The sequence below is a fragment of the Nothobranchius furzeri genome, chromosome 8, assembly GCF_043380555.1.
Source record: "Nothobranchius furzeri strain GRZ-AD chromosome 8, NfurGRZ-RIMD1, whole genome shotgun sequence".
In the NCBI taxonomy this organism is placed as follows: domain Eukaryota; kingdom Metazoa; phylum Chordata; class Actinopteri; order Cyprinodontiformes; family Nothobranchiidae; genus Nothobranchius; species Nothobranchius furzeri.
This window is the reverse complement of record NC_091748.1, coordinates 58,571,874-58,596,840: the sequence shown is the minus strand read 5'-3', so window position 1 is coordinate 58,596,840 and position 24,967 is coordinate 58,571,874. Positions and strand designations below refer to the sequence as shown.

The 24,967-nt window shown below is 46.0% G+C and overlaps 1 protein-coding gene across 3 annotated transcripts in view; it reads right to left on the bottom strand.

The window, feature by feature from the left end:
- The window catches only part of rnf220b (ring finger protein 220b), a 29,166-nt gene extending 23,975 nt beyond the window's left edge, over positions 1–5,191 (bottom strand). For all 3 annotated transcript variants that reach the window (XM_015970550.3, XM_015970551.3, XM_015970552.3), the window contains exons 1-2: positions 5,056–5,191; positions 3,575–4,171 (exon numbers count right to left, since the gene is read on the bottom strand). In XM_015970550.3, the coding sequence (XP_015826036.3) occupies positions 3,575–4,154 (580 nt within the window). In that variant the 5' untranslated portion in view covers positions 4,155–4,171; positions 5,056–5,191. The remainder of the gene's footprint in view (positions 1–3,574; positions 4,172–5,055) is intronic.
- Positions 5,192–24,967: the final 19,776 nt, after the last annotated feature.

Below are 24,967 nucleotides of genomic sequence, written 5' to 3'. Positions count from 1 at the left end.
AGGAGGGGTGTAAAGAGAAAAAGCTGAGAAGACTTTCCTCTCCTGCCAGGATGAAAGCTTCTTTTACTTGGGAGAACATTAGAAGACAAACTAGCATCACAACAGGAGGGGGAACAGGCAGCCCCGGCATGCTCCCACATAAAAAACAGCCTCCATTAATATTGTAATGCTTCCTCCCCGAGCGCTCGAAATCAAAGGGGAGACAACCGGTGTGGTCGCAGAAAGACCCGTCTGCACATGGGGCTTATTTTTTGGGATGATGGTGCTGTAAATGCTGCAGATACAGTCCAATGAAAATTTATCACATCACAAGCTTCGCGTTTTATTCGATTTCCTTTTGTTTGCCAACATTTTCAAACATGGTGTGTTCACTGAGATCATTTTGCACTGATAAAAAATGCAAAACAAAAGAAAAAAAAACCTTTGCATTTGCATGAGCTAAACGTGGCGGTCAATGCACGAGGAGCAAATCCACCTGATAAGTAGCATGCATGCTGACAATAATAACAGGCAGCATAAAAATGTGTATGCATGAGCATCGAGTGGCTGCTTATTGATCTCTTGCGGTCTGCTAGGGGGATGTAAACAGTGTGTCTTTCAGCGGGAAGCTCCGGTCAATACCAGCAGTCAACAGCAGCTGTAGACAAAACGCAGACCCTCCCTGTTCACAAATCATACAGAACAGAACACGAGGAGTCCTCACTAGAGTGTGGGCGCTTTCTCCTCTAAAGTTTATGAGAGCAGCCGTGTCTGGCATGAGGTCAAACCGTCAAACTTCACCAGGGAGATAATCCGTGTTGCAAATCTCAGATGAATCTATATAATATTGATTTCCAGTCCATGCGGCACTAGTGCGCTAACAACCCATGAATAACTGACCATGGAGGATACTTGTACACCGAACGGATCCGGTGACGAATTCAGCGCGTGTCATGCATAATTCTTTCCCCACTCCGGGATTTCTTTGTGCTCAGGTGAAAACTTAAGTAGCTTCCCATCGGTAAAGACTCCGTAGAATGTGTCTGATTCAAAGCTCTTTGTTTATGTTTCAGCTTTCGTTAAAATTCATAAACATTTAGATCCTGCATCACATTAAAGTGCTCAAACATCTGGCTCCAGTTATTGCCACTCAGTTAGCTTTGCCTCCACGTGTGAATTGCCAACACACGCGCGCGCGCGGATAGACATACACACCGCTTGTGGTCATGGCACGTTGTTACCACTCAACTCCTCCAGTTTTCCCCGACTCGTGTTTCTGTTAAAGAACCATTTTCATTCCTGCTCAGGCCTGTGGCGGAAAGCATCTCCCTGAGGAAAATAAGCATGACTCGCTCCAGTGAAGACATCTGCCCTTTGAAACTGAGCGTGGCTGTTTGAACAGCTGTCAGAGCGCACCGAGCATCTCAGACCTTCGCTGATAAAACGGAGGAGAGTCTGGGAGGGAACGTCGACAGAGGGAAGACACAGAATGGACAGAGGGAGACAGCCACCAGTGATCTCACACACACACACACACACACACACACACACACACACGCGGAAAGCAGGAATGGGTGTCATGTACTTGTTGTCTGAACTGACAAGAAAGTGTCATGGTCACTTGTGTGTATTTCTGGAGACTGGAGCAAAACATGGAGGACTCTACAGATTGAAAAAAAAAACTAAAGAGTCGTCAAGCTGTAAGATGTGTGATCTCTGAAAAAGCTGTATTTGTTCGAAGGAGGGTTGAGCGTAAAGTGCATGAAGTTATTTATGCAGCATTTCATCCATTCTGTGACAACAAACAAACTCCAAACATGAAGGAAACTTTTAAGGAATTGTTTTGCAGCTGGATTCAGCCATTGCTGTTGCCGTAGAAACTCTCACACTCAAAGAAGATTTCAAGCTTAACACTTATAAGACTTTTGGTCCTGAAGTGACTGTCTGCTACTCAGTCAAGAGGAACAAGTGTATGTCAGACTTAGAAAAGTGCTGGGAGCTCAATTGCATTAAAGCTCTTAGTTTGCCTGAGCTCCAATCTAATTGGATAAAGCTGGAAAAGCAGCTTCCAATGTGCTTGAACCCCACCCCCCCCCACCCCACCCCCCACCCCTCTTTTTTTATTTTCCGGAAGACGAGGAGGAGTGATGTTCTCTGTGTTCTCTTCCAGCCTGTCTTTTGTCCTTGTCAACATTCCCCAAATGAGATTCCCCCAAAATCAGGTGGTGAGCATGCACGCACGAGTGCACCAAGCAAACACTGTTTTCAGACACACCTCTCACGCCTGGCATCTCTTCTTTTTCCCGTCCTCATTAAAATTCCATATTGAGATTCCTTGCTGCCACTCCGCCTCCCTGGCCCTGTCACTCAGCCACCAACCGGCGACAAATTCAGCAAGTTTCAACAAAGACATGCACATATGCAAAGCGACACACACACGCCGCACAATCCAAACTTTTCTTAAGACATCTCATCCCTTCTCCCGCCCTTTATGTGTGGGATGAAAGTTTTCTTTAGGTGGTGTGTATGAGCATCAGTGTCCCCCCTTCCCTTCCACCTCCCTCCCCTTCTCAATGTCATTATTTTCGATGGTGTCCCCTTCTGATCTGCTGAGCCTTTGGGTGCGCTCTCTCTCTCTCTCTCTCTCTCTCTCTCTCTCTCTCTCTCTCTCTCTCTCTCTCTCTCTCTCTCTCTCTCTCTCTCTCTCTCTCTCTCTCTCTCTCTCTCTCTCTCTCTCTCTCTCTCTCTCTCTCTCGCTCTCTCTCTCTCTCTCTCTCTCTCTCTCCTCTCCCTCTGTCTCCCTCTGGTCCCTTTCATCTGTCAGGCGCTCCCCTTGGCGACCGCCGCTGAGGAGGTTTGATTTCCCATCATGCCTAGCATTGCCTCCCTGACTCACTCCCTCCCCGTCTCCCTCTGAGGCGAGTGCTGGGGCCCCCGCGTCGTTGGGCAATTATCCCCGGGAGTAATGAGGAGCGTCTCTCCCTGTGCGCCGTGGCTGACTGACACCTCTCCCACTCATTTGTCAACAAATCAGACGGCTAGTGTGGGCGGCCATATTGAGCTGAGGGTTGTCGCCGGGAAGCTCAGGCTGAAGCGCACCGCCGCGTCTCTTTCTCTCCTTTTCTGTATCCTCCTCCATCCCTTTCCTCTCTATCTCTGCCACCTCGTTATCTCTGACAGGGTGTCATTCGTTCCTACTCTCACTCCTCCCGTGTCAACCCTTCTTCGATATATTTGTGTTCCTCAGCCACCGAGAAAAAGTCTGACTTCCAATGGGCCTAATGGTCATATGTGGCTAATGATCACTAAACTGAACGAGTGCCACTATTGGATTTATTTGTGTCAAAGTCAGCCCCAGCCAGCCGCTGTAAACACTTTGCCTAACTAGACAGCCGAGTGAAAAGGAGGAGAACATCTTTGGGGGTGAAGCTGTAGCGGATGTGCTAACATCATGGCCATGTCAGGTCAGACTGAGCATGATGTCTAAGATTATACCCCGCCACCATTCTCTGGATTAAAGATGTGAGGTGAGTGCCGCCATCTGAGGTTTACCACGGTTTCCTATGTCTTCTGTGTGAGCTGAGTGTTTACTCACTGTGCTCTTTGCGCTCCTCTGGACTCGACGAAGCCTCTCCATCAGACAGCAGGCCGGACATGGAGAACAACTTTCTCCCCGTCTCCTCCCCGGCTTTCAAGGAGCCAAAGTCAAACTCCTTCCCCTCTAGATCCAGAAAGCAGCTCTTCAGCCTCTTCGCGGGGGTGAAAGCTGACTGGTAACCCCCGGATTCCCTCTCTTCTTGCGGGGAAGCAAAAGGCCTGAAGGCGCCCACACCGCTGTGGTTAAGCATGCCCAGGGTTGGGCAGTCCAGGTTTGGTGGAGTGAACTGAGGGTGGAGGTGGAGCAGGGAGGCTGGGAAGTCTCGGGATGGAAAAGTGCCCGACATGGGGGCCTGGCGCTGATACATGGAGGTGAAGGTGTAGGAGGCCGAGGGGAAGGGGAGGTGGAGGTCCTTTTCCATCGAGGCAGGGACCCCAAAGGGTCTGGGAGCCTGGCAGGGGACGGAGGCATCTCGGCCTGCCTCGGCGGTGGAGGCTAGGACCATCAGGGCCGGGGATGCCAGTGGAGCTGGCAGGTAGGACGGGCTGTCCATCTTAAAGGGGCGGTGGAGGTCCATTCACCTCCGAGCTAGTGCTTCCGGGAATTAACAGAAAACACACACACGCAGAGGAAAGCATTAAATCACAGAAAGTTTTTAAATGTTCTCTCAGTTCAAATTGCTCTGTAAATTAATCTGATTTATGTTTATTATTTCAGCTAAAAAAAAAGACACATATTTCTGTTTGTTGGAATTTCACATGAAATAACTGTAGACAACACATCTCCCCTCCTGTAGACTCGCCAAAAGTCTGGAGGCATTTTTACACTCAGAGCTTCAGTAAACGAGGCTTGTAAATATTTACAGCGGAATAAATACTGAGTAAAACGCACAAATAGAAAGTGCCTGCAACTGTTAAAAACGGACTAATCTCTTTAAATCAATAATAACATTGATCTGTATCTGAATTTTAAATTAATTTGTTTCTTCTATTAAAAGAAGAGAAGCTTTTCTCAGAAAAAATGTTCTATTTTTAAAATAATGATAAAAATAGCAAAGATGAGAAAGAACCAGCAGTCTTGGGTCGTTAAAGTAAAAATAAACATTTGAAAGAGTTTTTAGAGGGGGAAACGGGCAACTCTAGTTATTCACGCTTAAATGAGTCATTTCGTGTTTGACTAAAACTTTTCTTCCTGTAATTCCTTCATGTCGGAGCGAAAGTTGGACAATAACACAGAAAAGCGTTTTAAAAGTGTCAGCTGAGCAGGAACTATTTATTACTTCATCGCTTGGACCTTCTCGCTTTTTCTACAATAAATTATTTTGTAAAACAAAGTTGGTTTTCAGCAGCGCACGAGTTCCCCCAGAAACCGCTCCGAGCAGAGAGCGCGCGCATGGCAGCTCAAACAAGCAATTAGAGCAATTAGAGCAAATGAAGCTGCAATCAGTGAGTGATCCCGAGCCGTCAGTCGCAACTTACCGCGAAGAAGTTCTCAAAGCGAGTTATTCCGCTGCCAACTCGCTCCCTCCGCTTCTCATTCAACTTGGAGTTGAGGTCAGGTACAGCGGCACTTTCTCCGGGTGCGCAATAGAAAAAAAGGGGGGAAAAAAGAAAAAGCTGCGCAGGATTTTCCTCCTCCAGATGTTGCTTCCGTGGTGAGTTGTTCAGATCAGAGTGTGTGTGAGAGAGAGAGCAGGGGGATGAAGGAAGCAGTGAGTGGACTGGCTGCGGGTCGCTCTGTCTCTGTTGGTCTTTGCGCTCCGTGTGACGTCACCCCCTCTCTTCCTTACCCTGCGCTCTCTGTAGCCTCTGCCCCCCATGCAAATTAACATTTTACAAGAGGAAACTAGGTAAACATGTCATGTTAAAAGGAGCATTTTGTTTAGATCAATGCTTTTAAGTTAAATCAAACTATAAACTTGCAGAACTTTATCTACAAAAACAAAACTTTGTCCAGTCATCCCTCTTATCTGCCTGTTTTCCTGCTCAGCACTTCCCAATCCCTGACTGACACATGGGAATATTCTCTTTTGACGAGACACAATGCAAACCGATGGCAGTATTTGTCACAGATAATCTCCTTTCAAGTCCCAACACGTTACAGAGTGTAATATCTGCATTATTCATATCTGATTTCCAGCACACTGTCAGAAAGCACAGCTCAGAGCACCACAAATCAGCCCAAATCACTCTTAATTTGTTTTTATCGGTATTGGTATTGCTTAAAGACTTTTTGAAATAATGTAATTGAAATAATTCCTTATTCCCCGGAGCCAATCCAGAGGCTTTACACCGCTAATCTAATGTGACACGCAATTTCCGTCTCTCAGACGATTGCTTCCCCTCAGGTCCCTGTCTTTAATGAACAGCCATTTGGCTGTGAGCCTGTGTGTGTGTGTGTGTTTCTCTGTGAGTGGGTGTGTGTGTGTGTGTGTGTGTGTGTGTGTGTGCAATCAGAGAGCACGACTCAGGCCTGAAATGGGAAATGAGTGAATTGGGAATATCACAGCCAAGAAGAAGGCACAGCACAAGGCGTCTTAGCAGGAGATCGCTGCATGGTCTCGTCGTGCAAACAGCCTGAAAACCCAGCAGCTAATTGAGAAATAAAAATAAATACTGACTCGTCTACAATTTCTAAAACTAAAGAGACGTCTGTGTTACCAGAAGAGTTCATCTGTCCTTTACTTTCCTAAAGTGTGATGGAGCTGCCTCCTCTCACGCCTGAAGACAGCCGGTGGGTGAGGAAGAGTGGGGCCAGACGGCAGATGCAGACCTTTAAACGGACACATAAACGAGAGCCCAGACTGAGTGTAACAGTGCTGCCCTCAGACCAACGTGGGAACGTGTAACACATGTCTTTCCTGTGACATGGAAAGGTCATTACTCCACTTAGAGCACCCTCTCAGTCACACATTGTTTTGAGGTTAGACAACCACACGCCATCAGACCCCGACAGGTTCCCAAACAAGAACTGCTCTAGGGAAGAAAAAAAATACAAATCCTTCACAATCAATACAATAAAAAAATTCTCCTCAGGTTAGAGACGCTTCTTTAAAAAGAAACTCTTCTCTTCCACTACAAAAAAGTGCCAGAAACATCTTATCTGTTCGCTGAACACTGCACAAGTGGCTCCATTGACATCATGATGATTATTCCTTCCCCGTTCCTCCAATTTGCCCATGTGCTAGTGGCTGTGGGTGGTGTGTAGAGGATGATGGGTGTGTCTCCTACAGGCCCAGTGAAGTGTTAATGATGTCCCCGCTGCCTCAGCCAGGTTATGGCACAGGGGCCGTTAGCCGCCCTGGGTAAACTGCGTGGCTCCCAGAATAAATTGCCACCCGAAGCCACGCAGGCTGGTCAGCCAGCCAATTACAGGCCTGCCCGCTCAGCTGAGGATGATGGGATGCGATGTTAATTGTACGCTTTCATTTTCTGGCAGGAGGTGAGTCACTTGGCTGTCTTTCTTGACTGCCACAAAGTGAAACGTCTTCATACGTGCAGTTTGGGCTCAAATCCAATCTCCATCTTGTTGCAGCACTGCAGCTCAAATAGAAGGAAAGTCATTTAAAAGCAGTTTTGATGTAAATTTTAGATCTCTCATCAGTTGCTGTGATCTGCTGCGGCATACCCAATAGCTAAAAGACGAGTTTAGAGACTAATTAAATAAACACAATGAGAGTTCCTCACTTCTTTTATTAGCATGCCAGAGGTCATCATTGGAGTCTTTTAACTTTCTGTGTGTGTAATTGGAGTACTGAGCAGTAAATAATCATGCCTTTGTTTTTTTAAACCCCTCCTTTCATTTTCAGTAAATTTTTCCAGGGTATGGAGCAAATTAAGTCTCTCCTCTAATCATTTCCACACACAGAGATCATTTCTCTTTGCCATGAGACGGTCTAATTGCAACACAACGCCTGCAAAGGAAGAGGATTCAAACCAAACAGGTAAATTCTTTTTTAAGTAATTTCACTTGCAGGTGAAACTAAAGAGACCAGCAGAGTTCCTAACACACGCTCCTCATTGGGTCTGATCAGCGTTGAAGATGAAGAGTGCTCAGTTCTCTGGAGTCAGTTGGGTAGTAGCAGCGCAGTGCTCCACTCTTCCTCAGTATATCAACACAGAGTCTGTCTGGTAGCAGTGCTATGGAGAGAGAGGTTAGCTACTATATTAACATAGGGAGAGACAGCGCCAGAGCGGAGCATGTCTGCCAGCCGCTGAGCAGTGGGGAGTGAGACACAGAGAGGCCATCGACCAGACAGCTACAAGATGGAGTGGAAGCGAACGTGTGAGAGATGAGTTGTCCGACATGTGACAATGTGAGTGTATGTGTGTAAAAGTGGGAGTGTGTACCCGTGTGTGTTTGTGTGTGACAGCTCCCCAAAGCGGCCAATGAGAGTGAATGTGAGCATGAATACAGAGAGGTGCATTATGGTCTGAATTATTGATCGCTTCCTCCCAAGAGGGCTTCTGACTGACCCCCTACACGTAAGCACACACGAACACACACACACGAACACACACACACGAACACACACACACGAACACACACACACGCACACAAGCAAACACGCACGCACACGCACGCACACACACACACACACACGTGTGCACATTTTCACACTCATTTACATTGAGGAAACACTGTTTAGATCAGGGTTAGGGAAACCTGGTCCTTGAGGGCCACTATCCATTATGTTTTAGTTGTTTCCGTTTTCCAACACACCTGATTTTAATCAGTAGGTGATTAACACACTCACGTAGAGTGTGATGAGCTGCTGAACAGGTGTGTTGGAGCAGGGAAACTACTAAAACATGTTGGATAGTAGCACTCAAGGACCAGTATTGCCAACTCCTGTTGCACTTCTTAACTGACAAGAGGTAAAAATACAAGCAGGAAGCAACAGATGCACTATAAAGATAAGACTTCTCTCATTACCATGTCTACATTTATACTTTTACATTTTTTGCACCTTAAACTGGCTGTGTGTGTGTGTGTGTGTGTGTGTGTGTGTGTGTGTGTGTGTGTGTGTGTGTGTGTGTGTGTGTGTGTGTGTGTGTGTGTGTGTGTGTGTGTGTGTGTGTGTGTGTGTGTGTGAGAGAGAGAGAAAGAGAGAGAGAGAGTGTGGGCATGACTTCTCTGTTAGTCTTGTTATTTTACTTTATATATATTTTACTACCTGCTTACGTCAGCTGTCTTTAATGAGCGCAAAGTTGATTTCGTTGTACACCTGTGCAATGACAATAAAAATTACCTTGAATCTCGAAAGAGAGTAGCAGAGGACAGAAGAACAGTGGCGCTGGGAGGTTGTCATGGGGCCACATGCAAAGACCTGCTGACAGTACCGACCAGAAAGTGTGCTGCTGTTTCTCCATCTGAGGTGGGGATGGGGGTGGGGTCTGGGACGACTAGATTCTCCATCTGAGCAAAAGGACTGCCAGCACAGCCCTAATGACAGCTTTTGACTGTCTCCCTATGTTTGAGGCCCAGGCAGTAGCTTACCCTGCCTTATAGCACCTCTGCAAAGGCAAATCCACACTTTAGCTCTTGTAATAAAAAAAAAAATTGATTTTGATCAAAATGGCTTTTTTTCTGAATTTTGTAAATAAACCTTTTCTATAAAATGTTTCTCTCAAACTGTATTCTCTTTAAAATTCACCATCTTTGCATTCATGCATCCCCCAATCTCATGGACGTAATTTTAGAAAGTACAGGGAATGCAGAATTATTAGGCAAATTAGTATTTTTTCCACATCATCCTCTTCATGCATGTTGTCTTAGGCCCTGTCCACACGTAGCCGGGGATCTGCCAAAACGTAGATATTTTTCTACGTTTTGGCCGGTCATCCACACGAAAACGGAGTTTTTTCACACGAAAACGGATCTTTTTAAAAACTCCGGCCAAAGTGAAGATCTGTGTTTTCTCCGTTTTGGGTGTCTGCATGTGGACGGACAAAACCGGAGTTTTAAGGTCCGCAACGTCACTTTCCGCAACAAAAAATGCTGACATCACATGTGCGACCTGTGTTTACACTAGCCGACAGCATGGATGCCCTCAGAGCTGCGCTCGCTTTATCAATTGTCCAAGCGCTCTTTGCTTGTTTGTTTTTGCAAGCGGAATTACTGCTCCTTGCGGAAGACCACAGACGAAGGACGAGGTTAAGAACGGGGGAAGTACTGCCGCCTACAGGTCTGGCATGTCCATAACAACGTATTTATCCGGGTACGTGTGGACAGAATTTTTTTTTAAAACAAGTTGGTGTGGATGCAAGTTTTTGGAGGGGCGGATATTCGTTTAAAAAAAAACCCGGCTACGTGTAGACTAGGCCTCACTCCAAGCTGTATAGGCTCAAAAGCCTACTACCAATTAAGCATATTAGGTGATGTGCATCTCTGTGATGAGAAGGGGTGTGGTCTATGACATCAACACCCTATATCAGGTGTGCATAATTATTAGGCAACTTCCTTTCCTTTGGCAAAATGGGTCAAAAGAAGGACTTGACAGGCTCAGAAAAGTCAAAAATAGTGAGATATCGTGCAGAGGGATGCAGCAGTCTTAAAATTGCAAAGCCTCTGAAGCGTGATCATCGAACAATCAAGCGTTTCATTCAAAATAGTCAACAGGGTCGCAAGAAGCGTGTGGACAAACCAAGGCGCAAAATAACTGCCCATGAACTGAGAAAAGTTAAGCGTGCAGCTGCCAAGATGCCACTTGCCACCAGTTTGGCCATATTTCAGAGCTGCAACATCACTGGAGTGCCCAAAAGCACAAGGTGTGCAATACTCAGAGACATGGCCAAGGTAAGAAAGGCTGAAAGACGACCACCACTGAACAAGACACACAAGCTGAAAAGTCAAGACTGGGCCAAGAAATATCTCAAGACTGATTTTTCTAAGGTTTCATGGACTGATGAAATGAGAGTGAGTCTTGATGGGCCAGATGGATGGGCCCATGGCTGGATTGGTAAAGGGCAGAGAGCTCCAGTCCGACTCAGACGCCAGCAAGGTGGAGGTGGAGTACTGGTTTGGGCTGGTATCATCAGAGATGAGCTTGTGGGGCCTTTTCAGGTTGAGGATGGAGTCAAGCTCAACTCCCAGTCCTACTGCCAGTTTCTGGAAGACACCTTCTTCAAGCAGCGGTACATTTAGAAGTCTGCATCCTTCAAGAAAAAACATGATTTTCATGCAGGACAATGCTCCATCACACGCGTCCAAGTACTCCACAGTGTGGCTGGCAAGAAAGGGTGTAAAAGAAGAAAAACTAATGACCTCCTTGTTCACCTGATCTGAACCTCATTGAGAACCTGTGGTCCATCATCAAATGTGAGATTTACAAGGAGGGAAAGCGGTACACCTCTCTGAACAGTGTCTGGGAGGCTGTGGTTGCTGCTGCACGCAATGTTGATGGTAAACAGATCACAACACTGACAGAATCCATGGATGGCAGGCTTTTGAGTGTCCTTGCAAAGAAAGGTGGCTATATTGGTCGCTGATTTGTTTTTGAATGTCAGAAATGTATATTTGGGAATGTGGAGATGTTATATTGGTTTCACTGGTAAAAAATAAATAATTGAAATGGGTATATTGTTTTTTGTTAAGTTGCCTAATAATTATGCACAGTAATAGTCACCTGCACACACAGAAATCTGCCTAAAATAGCTAAAACTACAAACAAACTAAAAACTACTTCCAAAAACATTCAGCTTTGATATTAATGAGTTTTTTTTTGGTTCATTGAGAACATGGTTGTTGTTCAATAATAAAATTATTCCTCAAAAATACAACTTGCCTAATAATTCTGCACTCCCTGTATATATCAAAGGTCAATACATTAGCAGAGGTTTCTAGTATGAATGAATACCTTGTAAGTCAAACTCGAGGGGAACAACCGTGCACCATAGTCACACCCATCTACTTCCAGACCATGGGTTCCTGGAAACAAGACAAAAATGAATGCAAGCCAGTTTGGCTATAAAAGCTATTTTCTCATCCCATTTGTTATGTGCCATGGATTTCACATGTGATGTTTGGAAATTTTAAAGACACATTCTGGTGCCAAGACAGAGCTTATTTTTGAACTTTTTTTAGGTTTTCTGTGAAAATACGTCCAGGATCATCACTGAACTGCCGTCATCGAACCAGACAAGGAGCTTCAAGTCCTTCCTCCAAGAAAGAACCACCGTAAACCTGGCCATGTGGTAAGTAGCAGCTACGCTGGGGCAGAGGAGGTTCTGTGGAGATGTCAGATATGCAACATGTATGATTTGTACTCAAATGAATTACAAATTTTTACAAACTGATACATCTCATAGTATGTGATTGGCATGGTTGATACACACATCATTACTTTTCATTTAAATTGAAGTACATGTGCGATTCCGGGCGTAAGGCAAAGCGGATTGGAAAACAGCTGTTTTAGCCCCTGTTTTCTGCTGTTTCCTGGACACTAATCCAACATCAGCTTTCCCCGTAGTGAGTCAAGAGATGTGAGTCCATGAACATTAAGTGACAGTGTGACGTGGATCTGTCAGGATATTCAAATCCTAGAGTTTCCCCATCTTTTTCCTATCAGAAGCTAATGCAGGAGATAGGTGTAGGAGACTATTTTCATGTTCAGTCTGTATGAAAAACTGAGTGACTGATTATGATAAAGAAAAATATTTTTAAATGTTTTTTTTTATTGTTCCACACATCTAAAAGAAATTACTTATGAAGAAAGATGCCAAAGGTACAATGCTGCTGCAACAGAGATAAAACTTACTTAAGTGAAAAATGATTTAAAAAGCTAAGACAAATTATCTTGGGGCTGATCAGCAGTTCGGACAAAATAGTGATTCAATCTGGATAAACATTTGAAATTAATGTTGTTTCATAATTTTGGAGATCTTCACTAAAATGAATGTTACAAACTAAATACATTGTTCTAGTTTGAATCCTGTGACAGAAACAAGAAATAAGTATTAAATCTGAGACGATTAAAGCTTTATTCCTTTGTAAAAGGTTGTTTTGAGCTCTGAGTCATTTATTGTCATAATGGTGAGTTTTTATCTGGAAAGTTTGGTTAAGTTTCCAGGATCTCTTTAGAACTGAGGAAGTGTTGGTGCTAGAAAGAAAGAAAGAAAGAAAGAAAGAAAGAAAGAAAGAAAGAAAGAACAAAGATTCAGATTTAAAATAGAGAAGCAACTCCGTTCTTAAGGGCTCAAGCTTTTTATAGCCTCTCTGCACGGATCAGGAGTCCAACATAACAGTAGAAGATTAAAAAAAGCACACAGAAAAGTTTTCAAACCTTCCTTCTGGTTGGTGACAGAGTGAACTCCTGCACCACAGCGTTGCTCACTTTTAAAACAAATTGTGCATTCAGGACTGCAGTGAAGGACAGTGACGTGTGAGAAACTGTAGAAAACAAAAAAACACTTTTCTGCTGTTCACTTCCAGTTTTGTGTAGCCATGAGGCGAATAAAGCTGTGACCGCTTGAGTCTTCAGCTCACCATCACCACTTAAGTTCACACACATACATGCAGAGCTGCCCACCACCAAACATCACACCCTTTCCTCCACCCCCGCTCCTCTCCGCCTCACCCATCCCGCCAGCCGCGGCCCTCGCTCCTCTCTCACAGCCACGAGGCTGACACTAATGTGACACTCTGGAAAATAATTACCAACAAACGCACTGCTGACTGCAAACAGCTCGCTCCCCTCAGTGGACTGTCACTAGTCATTAGTCTGAACCCTGGGAGAGGACAAGACCCACTGAGAGAGACTGGGGAGGGAGGTGATGATGAGGAGCATACCATGTGTGGAGGAAGAACAAAGAGGAGGGAGAGAGGCTTGACAGGTGAGACTGAAATAATCTGCTTTGCAGGTGTAGAACGTGTTAAACAGGGGTTGTGTGACTGCATGCATGTGTGTGTGTGTGTTTTATTTTTTGCCATGCAGTCATCCTTGGCCCCCTCTGGTGGTTTACAAATTAACTGTTGCAACACCTGGCTCATTTCCCTTACCTTCCTGAATTCCTTCACAGAAAACAAGAGACATGTTTTTCTTTTCCAGGTACAGAAAAGAGTTGAATAAAGCAAAAGGCTCTCTGCATGAGCGCTTTTCAAGGTGGCAGCAATTCCAACACAATTACCCAAATGCCACAGGCTACATCAATTCTCTTTAACACCAACCCCTCCCTTTCTCGTATTTGGAGTTGCCTTAAGGGGCAGCGGTGCCAGAGAGAGATTAAAATTTTTACAGCTCCCACATTGTCCAATATTAAAATGTCTCAATACATCTGCCTGGCTATTTTGATTGGTAACTTAACCCCTGACTCCTATGTAAAATACAGAGCCATTCTCTTTGCAATTGTCAGCAGGCTGGAGTCTAATTCTTGTATGATTCAGGCTAATGAGCCAGTAATGGGCCCTGGGTGTGTGTGTGTGTGTGTGTGTGTGTGTGTGTGTGTGTGTGTGTGTGTGTGTGTGTGTGTGTGTGTGTGTGTGTGTGTGTGTGTGTGTGTGTGTGTGTGTGTGTGTGTGTGTGTGTGTGTGTGTGTGTGCATTTGTATGGACAAGAGGGTTATTACAGTGAAGTGCAGAGAAGGGGGAGTCGTCTTCATTGTTCAGTAATTGGAGGATACAGGGTTTCATCTGTGGCCAGCCCCCTGGTTCTAAAATACAGCAGCGTTCCTCGCTGACAGTCTGAATAAACAGGCCGAGCTGATTGAAATAAGAGTTCACGCTTCTCATTCACAGACAGCAGCAAGGGGTTAGAGACGTGTGTGTCACCCAGCCAATGGCTTTATCCAGTCTTATCCTGAACCATGAAACCATAGTGCATGACACCCTTCTATGCTCTGCACAGATATGGCTATTCACTGTTAGCACAGAGATTTGGCAAGCCAGACTGCGCTCACTCAACAGCCTAGGTCAAACGGATGACTGTCACAATCTTTTTTTTAATCTTCTTGCCCCTCCTTTCTTTTTCTGTTCCACTTTGTGCACTCTCCTTTTACTCCACTTGCTGCCAATCTGCCAAGTTTGCCTGTTCAAATTGACAAATTCAGCCAGCGACAGAAGAATAAATGAAAACGATAGAGAAGACCTCTGAAGGGGATAATCTTTGCAGAGGCGAAGATGTGGTTGACTAGGAGGCAGGTGAAAATATTCAGAAAGCAAACATTTAGATCTCAAAATGGCTTTCCAAAGTGCTGAACTCTAATAAAGTACAGTTTTCTTGAACTGAATGTTTTTAAATGATAAGGTAGAAAAATGTTGTATTTATTTAAAATTCAGAGCTAAATGTCCCAATCGAACCAAACCGTGAGCGAGTTGGTATTTATTTGTTAAAAAAATTATTTTATCTTCATCTGTGGATGAGGAACACTTTCTTCAGTTCTTCCATCTTTTTTGTGTAATTTGAACGCATCAGAATAAAAATAAACTACACACACAACACAATGAGCTCTGAGATTCGACTCTAACAACATGTGGATCAAACCAAATACTGCTTAATCAATAATCACCTATTCCAAACATGCATTAGTCTATTAGTTAATAAGGGTCAGGCTTACAGTCAGCCAGCATGAGCAGTGGAGGAATTTAAAAATATAGAAAATAAATCCTGTTTAGGAGTTTACAAATATTTACATCTAATATTATTTTATATATTTGTTTCACATGTGCTGAATTTGTTATGATCTGGTACAGATTTCAGATGACAAAATATTTCTGACTAAATTGTAATTCTTTGATTTTCAAAATTAAACATGCATAAAGGTGCATGATTGTTTTCTTACTTTTAACTCCAATTTATAATCATCTTTCATTTGTTTCACTTTTTTCTGATGTTAATCTATTTACTCCTCCTTGAACCGTCACCTTATCGTGGTGGAGAAGTTTGAGTGCCCTAATGATCCTAGGAGCTATGTTGTCTGGGGCACTTTGTACCCCTGGTAGGGTCTCCCATGACAAATTGGTCTTAGGTGAAGGGTGAGACAAAGAACGGTTCACAGGATCTTTCATGGATTTAAATTCAAAGAGTCGTAGTACCCGGCCCGGAGGGTTACCGGGGTCCCACCCTGGAGCCAGGCCTGGGTATGGGGCCCGTGAGCGAGCGCCTGGTGGCCGGGCTTTTACCCATGGGGCCCGGCCGGTCCCAGCCCGAACCGGATACATGGGCTCATCCAACTGTGGACCCACCACCCGCAGGAGGAACATGAAGGGTCCGGTGCAATGTGGATCGGGTGGCAGACCAAGGCGGGAGCCTTGGCGGTCCGATCCCCAGACAAGAACACTGGGTTTTGGGACATAGAACGTCACCTCGCTGGCGGGGAAGGAGCAGGAGCTTGTGGCAGAGGTTGAGCGGTACCGACTAGATATAGTCGGACTCACCTCGACACACAACATTGGCTCTGGAACCCAAGTCCTTGAGAAGGGTTGGACATTCTTCTTTGCTGGAGTTGCTCCGGGTGAGAGGCGGAGGGCTGGGGTTGGGTTTTTGTTAGCCCCAAGATTCTCTGCCTGTGTGTTGGGGTTTACCCCGGGGGACCAGAGGGTAGCTTCCCTGCGCCTTTGGGTCAGGAACGGGTCCTGACTGTTGTTTGTACTTATGCGCCAAATATCAGTTCAGATTACCCACCCTTTATGGAGTCCCTGGGACAAGTGCTAGATAGTTCTCCATCAGTGGACTCCATTGTCCTGCTGGGGGACTTCAATGCTCACGTGGGCAATGACAGCTTGACCTGGAGGGGTGTGATTGGGAGGAACGGCCCGCCTGATCTGAACTCGAGTGGTGTTTCGTTATTGAACTTCTGTGCAAGCTGCAGTTTGGCCATAACGAACACCATGTTCAAACATAAGGATGCCCATCGGTACACTTGGTACCAGGGCAGCCTAGGTCGCAGGTCGATAATAGACTTTGCAGTCGTATCATCTGACCTGCGGCCGTATGTTTTGGAAACCTGAGTGAAGAGAGGAGCGGAGCTTTCAACTGATCACCACCTGGTGGTGAGTTGGATCAGATGGCAGGGGAAGATGCCGCATAGACCCGGCAGACCCAAACGCATAGTGATGGTCTGCTGGGAACGCCTGGCAGAAGAACCTGTTAAGACGGTCTTCAACTCCCACCTCCGGCAGAGCTTTGACCGCGTCCCGAGAGCAGTGGGGGACATTGACTCCGAGTGGGCCTTGTTCCACTCTGCGATTGTTGAGGTGGCTGTTGCTAGCTGTGGTCGCAAGGTGGCCTGTGCCAGCCGTGGTGGCAACCCCCGTACCCGCTGGTGGACATCAGAGGTTCAGGGAGCCGTCAGGCTGAAGAAGGAGGCCTACAGGGCGTGGCTGGTCTGTGGGTCTCCGGAGGCAGCAGACAGGTACCGGATAGCCAAGCGGGGTGCAGCAGTGGCAGTTGCCGAGGCAAAATCTCTGGCGTGGGAGGAGTTTGGTGAGGCCATGGAGAAAGACTATCGATCAGCTCCAAAGAGGTTCTGGCAAACTGTCTGGCGCCTCAGGAGAGGAAGGCAGCAACTCGCTCACACTGTTTACAGTGGGGATGGGGAGCTGCTGACGTCAACTGGGGCTATAGTCGGACGGTGGAAGGAATACTTTGAGGAGCTCCTCAATCCCACCTATGCGCATTCCGAGGAGGAACCAGAGCCGGGAGACCTGGGGATGGACTGTCCAATCTCGGGGGCAGAAGTTGCTGAGGTAGTCAAACAACTACACAGCGGCGGAGCCCCGGGGGCGGATGAGGTTCGTCCTGGGTATCTCAAGGCTATGGATGTTGTAGGGCTGTCATGGTTGACACGTCTCTGCAACATTGCGTGGTCATAGGGGGCAGTTCCTGTGGAGTGGCAGACCGGGGTGGTGGTCCCCATCTTTAAGAAGGGTGACCTGAGTGTGTGTTCCATCTATAGGGGGATCACACTCCTCAGCCTCCCTGGAAAGGTATACTCCACGGTAGGGCTGCAGCTATCGAATATTTTTGTAATCGAGTACTCTATCGAATCTTTTTTTCGATTAATCGAGTACTCTAATAAATTACCCTTTTGTGTTTGTAAACCATTATATCAAATAGCATGTTATAATTATGAAAGACCTCTTAAAATGAGCAAGCAATTGCCAGTTATTCTTCAAGTTTTTTTCAAAATTAGTTTTCAAAACTTCAGCACTTCAACTTTACTTCACAGTAAACAATGCCTGTGCAAAAAATAAGTAAACAACCTGAGCCGATTTTCCCCTCATGCGAGAATCTGCTAGCCTGCAAGCCAGACAAAAACTAGGAGGATAACTGCTGAAGTAGCGCTGCGAGCGGCTGCGGCCCAAACAGAACCAGAACCGCTCACGGCGCAAACAGCTCGCCGGCTGTTTCCCTATTAACACGTTCGTTTTAATTTCTACACTTTTTTTGTCTCACACTAAGGATTGTCGAAAGCATGTTTGCTGTGGTTTTGTCAAATTATGCTAATCACAAAACATTTATTTACTTTCTTTCGTTTTCCTCCGCCACTCATAAATACCCGTGTCCTCTTGCAGCAATCCCGAGGGACAACAAACATCAATAACACAATAAAAAGTCCGACGTTTTGTGTAAAAATGCTATTTTTTTAGCACATTTTAAGTCCGAAGTGTTGCTTCCAGACGTACGGTGAGCTGAAATTGAGTGCTACAAACGAAAAAGTCGCAGTGTCCGCAGAATATATAGAAATACAGGCTAAAATGCATGATCTTTTAGAGGCTCCGAGTCCGCTTGCAGAAGTGACATTTACTGGTGCTGCAGCACGGAGGATGTGGTGTTGTGGTAGGCTAAATCCATTTTACAGTATTTACACTGGACTACATCCTCCGCCTTACGACGTGAAAAATGGTCCCACAACTTTGACAATTTCTGTCTTTTTCGCACTCCACCGGTGTTTAAATTGTCCGCCATGGCTTAAGAGAAAGTTAAGTTACATTCGCTACTCGCGTGTGCATTGATTCAGCCCAGTGGGCATGTGCGTCACTTATTTCGGTCCGGGTGAAACATGACCCCGGGCGATTGCAAATCCATGAATTAATTAAATATGAATTAAACGAATCCTCGAGGCAGAGAATTTGACTCGAGGATTTTTTGTACTCGAATTATTCGAGGTACTCGAGGAATCGTTTCAGCCCTACTCCACGGTGATGGAGAGGAGGGTCCGATCGATAGTTGAATCTCAGATTGAGGAGGAGCAATGGGGTTTTCATCCTGGCCATGGAACTGTGGACCAGCTCTATACCCTTACAAGGGTGATGGAGGGGGCATGAGAGTTTGCCCAACCAATCCACACGTGTTTTGTGGATTTGGAGAAGGCTTATGACCGTGTCCCCAGGGGCACCCTGTGGGGGACGCTCCAGGAGTATGGGGTGGGTGGCCTTTTGTTAAAAGCCATTCAGTCCCTTTACCAGAGGAGCGTGAGTTTGGTCCGCATAGCCGGTTGTAAGTCAGATCTGTTCCCGTTGAGGGTTGGACTCCGCCAGGGCTGCCCTTTGTCACCAGACCTGTTCATTACCTTTCTGAACAGAATTTCTAGGCGCAGCCGTGGTGTGGAGTGTGTCGAATTTGGTAGCAGGAGAATCTCGTCTCTGCTTTTTGCGGATGATGTGGTCCTCCTAGCTTCATCCAGCTCTGACCTTCAGCTCTTGCTGGGTAGGTTTGCGGCCGAGTGTGAAGCGGCTGAGATGAGGATCAGCACCTCCAAATCTGAGACTATGGTTCTCGACTGGAAAAGCATGGCTTGCCAACTCCGGGTCGGGGGAGAGGTCCTACCTCAAGTGGAGGAGTTTAAGTATCTCGGGGTCTTGTTCACGAGTGAGGGTAGGAGGGATCAGGAGATCGACAGGCGGATTGGTTCAGCATCTGCAGTGATGCGGACGCTGAGCCGATCTGTCGTGGTGAAGAGGTAGCTGAGCCAGAAAGCCAGGCTCTCAATTTACCGGTCAATCTACGTCCCAATCCTCACCTATGGTCATGAGCTTTGGGTAATGACCGAAAGAACGAGATTGCGAATACAAGCGGCCGAAATGAGTTTCCTCCGTAGGGTGGCCGGGCTCAGCCTTAGAGATAGGGTGAGGAGCTCGGACATTCGGGAGGGACTCGGAGTAGAACCGCTGCTCCTCCAGATCGAAAAGAGCCAGTTGAGGTGGTTTGGGCATCTGGTCAAGCTGCCTCCTGGACGCCTCCCCAGGGAGGTGTTTCGGGCATGTCCTGCCTGCAGGAGGCCCCCGGGTCGACCCAGGACACGTTGAAGAGGTTACATCTCCAATCTGGTCCGGGAACGCCTTGGGGTCATGTCGGAGGAGCTGGTGGAGAAGGCCGGGGAGAGGACAGTCTGGAGCTCCCTAATTGGGATGCTGCCCCCGCGACCCGGACACGGACAAGTGGAGGAAGACGACGACGACGACGTTGATCTATTTCTGTTGTGAGATCATTATGTTTTATTGTGTTTTGATCTATGTGAAGCACTTTGTGATTCTATGTCTGTGGTAAGTGCTGCATAAATAAAATGTACTTACTTTTATCCTAGTTTACATGTACTTTAGAAAACCAAACTCTCAAATAAAGTTGGTTCCTCTCCAGTACAGTAGGTGGTGAAGTGCACTCTTTCGTGACAGCATTACTGGTTAGCTTATAGCAACACAAATGTAAGAATTAATTCTGAAGCGCCAGAAGATTCCAGATGAGGGAGGGGTTCAAGAAGTAACTTCTGGATCTTCTGTGACTGGCTTACGATCTCTGAAAGTCGCTGCTGCGTTTTACCAGCCCATGTTGAATTAAAAATGCCAGTGGTACAGTGGTGATGCGGCAGCCCTGCGCGCTCACAGATCGTAAAAAGTGACTATGTACCTCATTCGCCTTTCTGAAAGGAGATAAACTACATGTGCATCTAAGTCGGTCTAGGTCAATCTAAAGTAATAAACTGGGAGCTTTAATCCTAGTTTACTTGTACTTTAGGAAACCAAACTCTCAAATAAAGTTGGTTCCTCTCCAGTACAGTAGGTGGTGAAGTGCAATCTTTCGTGACAGCATTACTGGTTAGCTTATAGCAACACAAATAGTAAACAAACACTGGTGAGAATGAAGCAGACCTTACTCGCCTCAGACCAATCTTGAAGCGGAGGCATTTGGAGTCAGTCATCCATGCTTTCATTACCTGGACTATGCAAACGCCCTCCTAGTTGGTGCTCCGGTCTCTGCCCTGAATTGGTTGCAGGTTCTTGACAACTACGCACCGACGTAGCCATATAACCCCTGTCCTGGAAAATCTTCACAGGCTCCCTGTCATTTTCAGTGTACAGTTTAAGCTATTGACTTTTGTCTTTAAAGCACTCAAAGACCTGGCACCTCCCTATATCTCTGACCTGCTCACTCCTTATGTGCCCACGCGCACGTTGAGGTCGGCTGACCTCCTGCTGTTTTGCACTCCCTGGATGCGTTACAAATCACGGTCTGAACGAACATTTGCACATGCTGCCCCAAAGCCATGGAACTCTACCTATTATAATTCGATAGACTCCATCATTGGCAGTTTTTAGACAGTGACTTGTTTTATTGTTTTATTGTATTATTGTTTGAATGTGTTCTTAGCATTCCTAATGTTTTATTAGCTTTTATTGATCAATATTTTTATCCTCTGTTTTTTTGTTGCTTTGATGGGTCGTGTTTGGTCCAGCCTGTGCAGCACTTTGGGCAGCTCCCATGCTGTATTTTAAATGTGCTATATGAATAAAGTATGGTATGGTATGGTATGGTATGGTATGGTATGGTATGGTATGATATGGTATGGTATGGTATGGTAAGTTAAAACAGGAAAGGCACGATGGCTGAGGGAATGGACAACTCTGCAGCACAGCTTATTTGGAACGTACTGGTGTTACTCTGTGGTGATGCAGTTAGTTTCCTACCACATTAACCAGGTCAGGGGTATTCAATTCTGGGCCTGGAGGGTCGGTATCCAGCACCTTTTAGTGGTTTATCTGCTCCAGAACGCTAGATTCAGTGGTTGAATCATCTGTGCAGCAGCTCATCAGGCTCTTCAAAAGCCTGTTAATCAACTGCTGATTGAAATCATTAGTGTTGAAGCAGAGTTGAAACCAAAACATGCTGGATACCAGCCCTCCAGGACCAGAAATACCCCTGATCAAGGTGCTTCAGCATGATTAAAACCAGTTCACCATCAGCAGTCAGTCTATTTAGGCCAGTGTTTCCCAACCCTGGTCCTCAGGGCACACTGACCTGCATGTTTTCCATGTCTCTGATTCAGCACACCTGCTTTGCAGTGCCTCCTCAGGAGGACATTAAGTGCTGCAGATGCCAGTTAATCACTCATTAATTTAAGTCAGGTGTGTGGCAGCAGAGAAACACTTGTGTTTAAAAGGGCAACATGGAAAACATGAAGGACGGTGTTCCCAGAGAACCAGGGTTGGGAGACACTGATTTGGGGCAATAGTTCAGTTTTGTGATACACATGGAAACACACTGATTGACAAACCTCTGTCTGGCTGAGAAGGAAATCAGTTTCTATGAAACCTTCCTTCCAACATGGCTGAGACATTAGACTGTTTTGTGATTATTTCATTGTGAAATCTCTACATATTGTACCTTTAAACACATATGAAATGTGTAACATGTATTTAATTTGTCATTTGGTTCCACTTGAAACGTAAACCCTTGTTGCTCTTTTCCACATCTGCTCTGCACACACACACACACACACACACACATCAGTGTTCAGTCTGAAAAAGGTCTCTCAGTCATGCACTGTGAGTGGCCTCTGCTCAAATAGATCAATAGACGCTGGCACGTCCCTCCGCCAACCAAGAGAAAACAATTAAAAGCCATCGATCCTGTGCCAGGCTCCTCCATGAATATGCATGTGTCCTTGACCTTCCCTTGTAGAGGCAAAGAGAGAAAGGCACACAGACTGTCGGGCAGGTATAGAAACTCTTCTTTTATTCCTCTCTGTCAGGATGTTAACATTGATGTGGAATTTTTCACCGGATTCTTATTTCCATTTGATTTGTCCTCTCATCCAACCTCAAACATGTTTCCTGAGTTCAGCGGAGGACAACGTCTCCTGAAAGCAGCTGAAAAGAGCAATCTGCTCCAGTTTTAGGTGTGTCAAGAACACAGATCAAGTAGTCTCACAACAAGCGTCCCCTGCAGCTCGCCTCTTTTCTAATTACAGTAGTGTGACATGCAGATGGGGACGTCTCCGTGTTCGCACATCCCAGTGCCTGTCCTAACAAATGCTGGGGTCACAACAAGCAGGAGCTACAGGGGACAGCCATGCCCTGTCCCCCGTCACTGGGGATTAGCATTAGCTTGCTAACAAGACCCCCAGGGTAGCGGCACGCTAAGGGTCATGCTGACAACTGTCAACAGCCTTCTTTAATTAGCCGAGCTTGGTCATCACACAGCTACGGTGAGGCATATTCATTCTCACTAAGAACATATTGTGGACAGTTTTGTAATGAAATGTAATTCTGGCTTTTGATTGGTTGGAGCTGAAAAGATTCAGACATGACAGGTGTTCAAATTCACAATAAAAGAAAAAAAAACAGCTCTTCCTTGTTTCTCCTCTAATCCATCACTCATCATCAATTCCAGTTCCCTCCTGACCCAGCCTTCTTCACGTTTGTTCTAATGTCGAACATCAGGAGTCAACAGCGTTAGCGTTGACATGTTGCACTGGCTGCCACCGAACCTGACAGTATCACGTCGACGTTGTCATAGGCCCGGAGACGAGGTGAGAGGCAGAGTGTGTGAGAGGTAGAGTGTATTGTCAGTCAGACAGTGAATTATCCAGCTGTTCTGTGGCTGTCTAACTTTTTTTGTGGCGGCGTAATGGGAGTGTCACACACTAGCAGACAGTTGGAGTTTCGCTTTTCAGCTGAGAGGCCACGTCCACTGAACGCCGACTGCCAGCGCTGCCGAGGCAGTCCTGTCTGCCCCACAATGACTGTCAGAGGCAAGCTGGGGGGGTGGCTGGTTGGCGTGACTGTCAGCGACCGGTCACAAAGCATTTACCTGCTGACAGAATCGCAATTAGTCCAAGAAATGTTGTTACTGCGAGAAAGAAAAAGAGAGGCAGTGTGGGGGAGAGGTTAGGGAGGGGGAAAGAGAGGTGAGTAGATAAAGAGAGAAGAAGGTGGCAGGAAGGCTGGAAAGAGATGCGGAGACAGCAGCAACGAGAGGTGAGTAGATAGAGGAAGGTGTACGAGGACTGTGAGGTGCTTGAACTCTGAAGCATCCATCCAGGATTTGTCTGGCTGTCAGTGGCTTCGGTCAACACGCGTTTACTTACAGACCCAACGAATCCCCCAATCACATCGCTCTATTACCCAAAAACCTGTTAACCTTCTACTATGACTGGATTCCAGCTTGAAAATGAGGGTAAAATTAAAATGCCTGTCAGGTTATATGTGGCTCTTTCTAAAACACAGTGGATCTGGATCCCTTTTGTTGTTCCGCTGCAGGCCAAGCCACAGCTGACTCCCACAAAGTCAGAGATCAGAAACCAGCTGCTTTTTTTTTTCAAACTCATCATCATCCACAAATGACCTCTCTCCTTCTCCTTCTGCAAACCAGCAACACTCCCGCCTTTCACTGTTCATCCCTCTCCATCATGCACACTCTTTTGTGAGTGTGCTTTTTGCTCGATAACAGAGCAGCAAAGGTTTCTCCTTGGCCCCTGAGGGACAGACAGACCGTGACCAAAACTGTAGTCCCAAACCAAACACAAGTGGAAATTGGTCTATAGGCCAGGATCAATAGTGAATTAGCCAGTACGCTGGTTCTATGTAGGGATGCTCGGCTCTGATCTGATGATCCATAGTAAGAGGCCGCGAGTGGATGTTTGGAGACGAGTGCAGAGGAAGAGGAGACTCTCCTAGTGGAAAAGAGGCCGCCACAATCCAGCAGTGGCATGCTTACTGTGAAGTATTGTCTCCGTATGTAGAGCACAGTCATCAGCAAAAGCACATAAACACATTTTTTTATTCCTGATGACCAAGATTGTAAAATTGGGTTTAATGCAAATTAGAAATGGGCTGATAGTCACACAGTTAAAGGAAAACTAGGTAGTTCTGGCTTGTTTTTAGCACTCCCTAGTGTCCATTTAGTAGAATCAAAAGGAAAACTCATCTCCTCGCTGTGCGTTTATCTTTTTAACACCTTAATCTGAAAGCTGAAATGTCTCCCCATCCTTCCTTAGGCCCTGTCCACACGTAGCCGTGGATCTGCCAAAACGTAGATATTTTTCTACGTTTTGGCCTGTCATCCACACGAAAACGGAGTTTTTTCACACGAAAACGGATCTTTTTAAAAACTCCGGCCAAAGTGAAGATCTGTGTTTTCTCCGTTTTGGGTGTCTGCGTGTGGACAGACAAAAC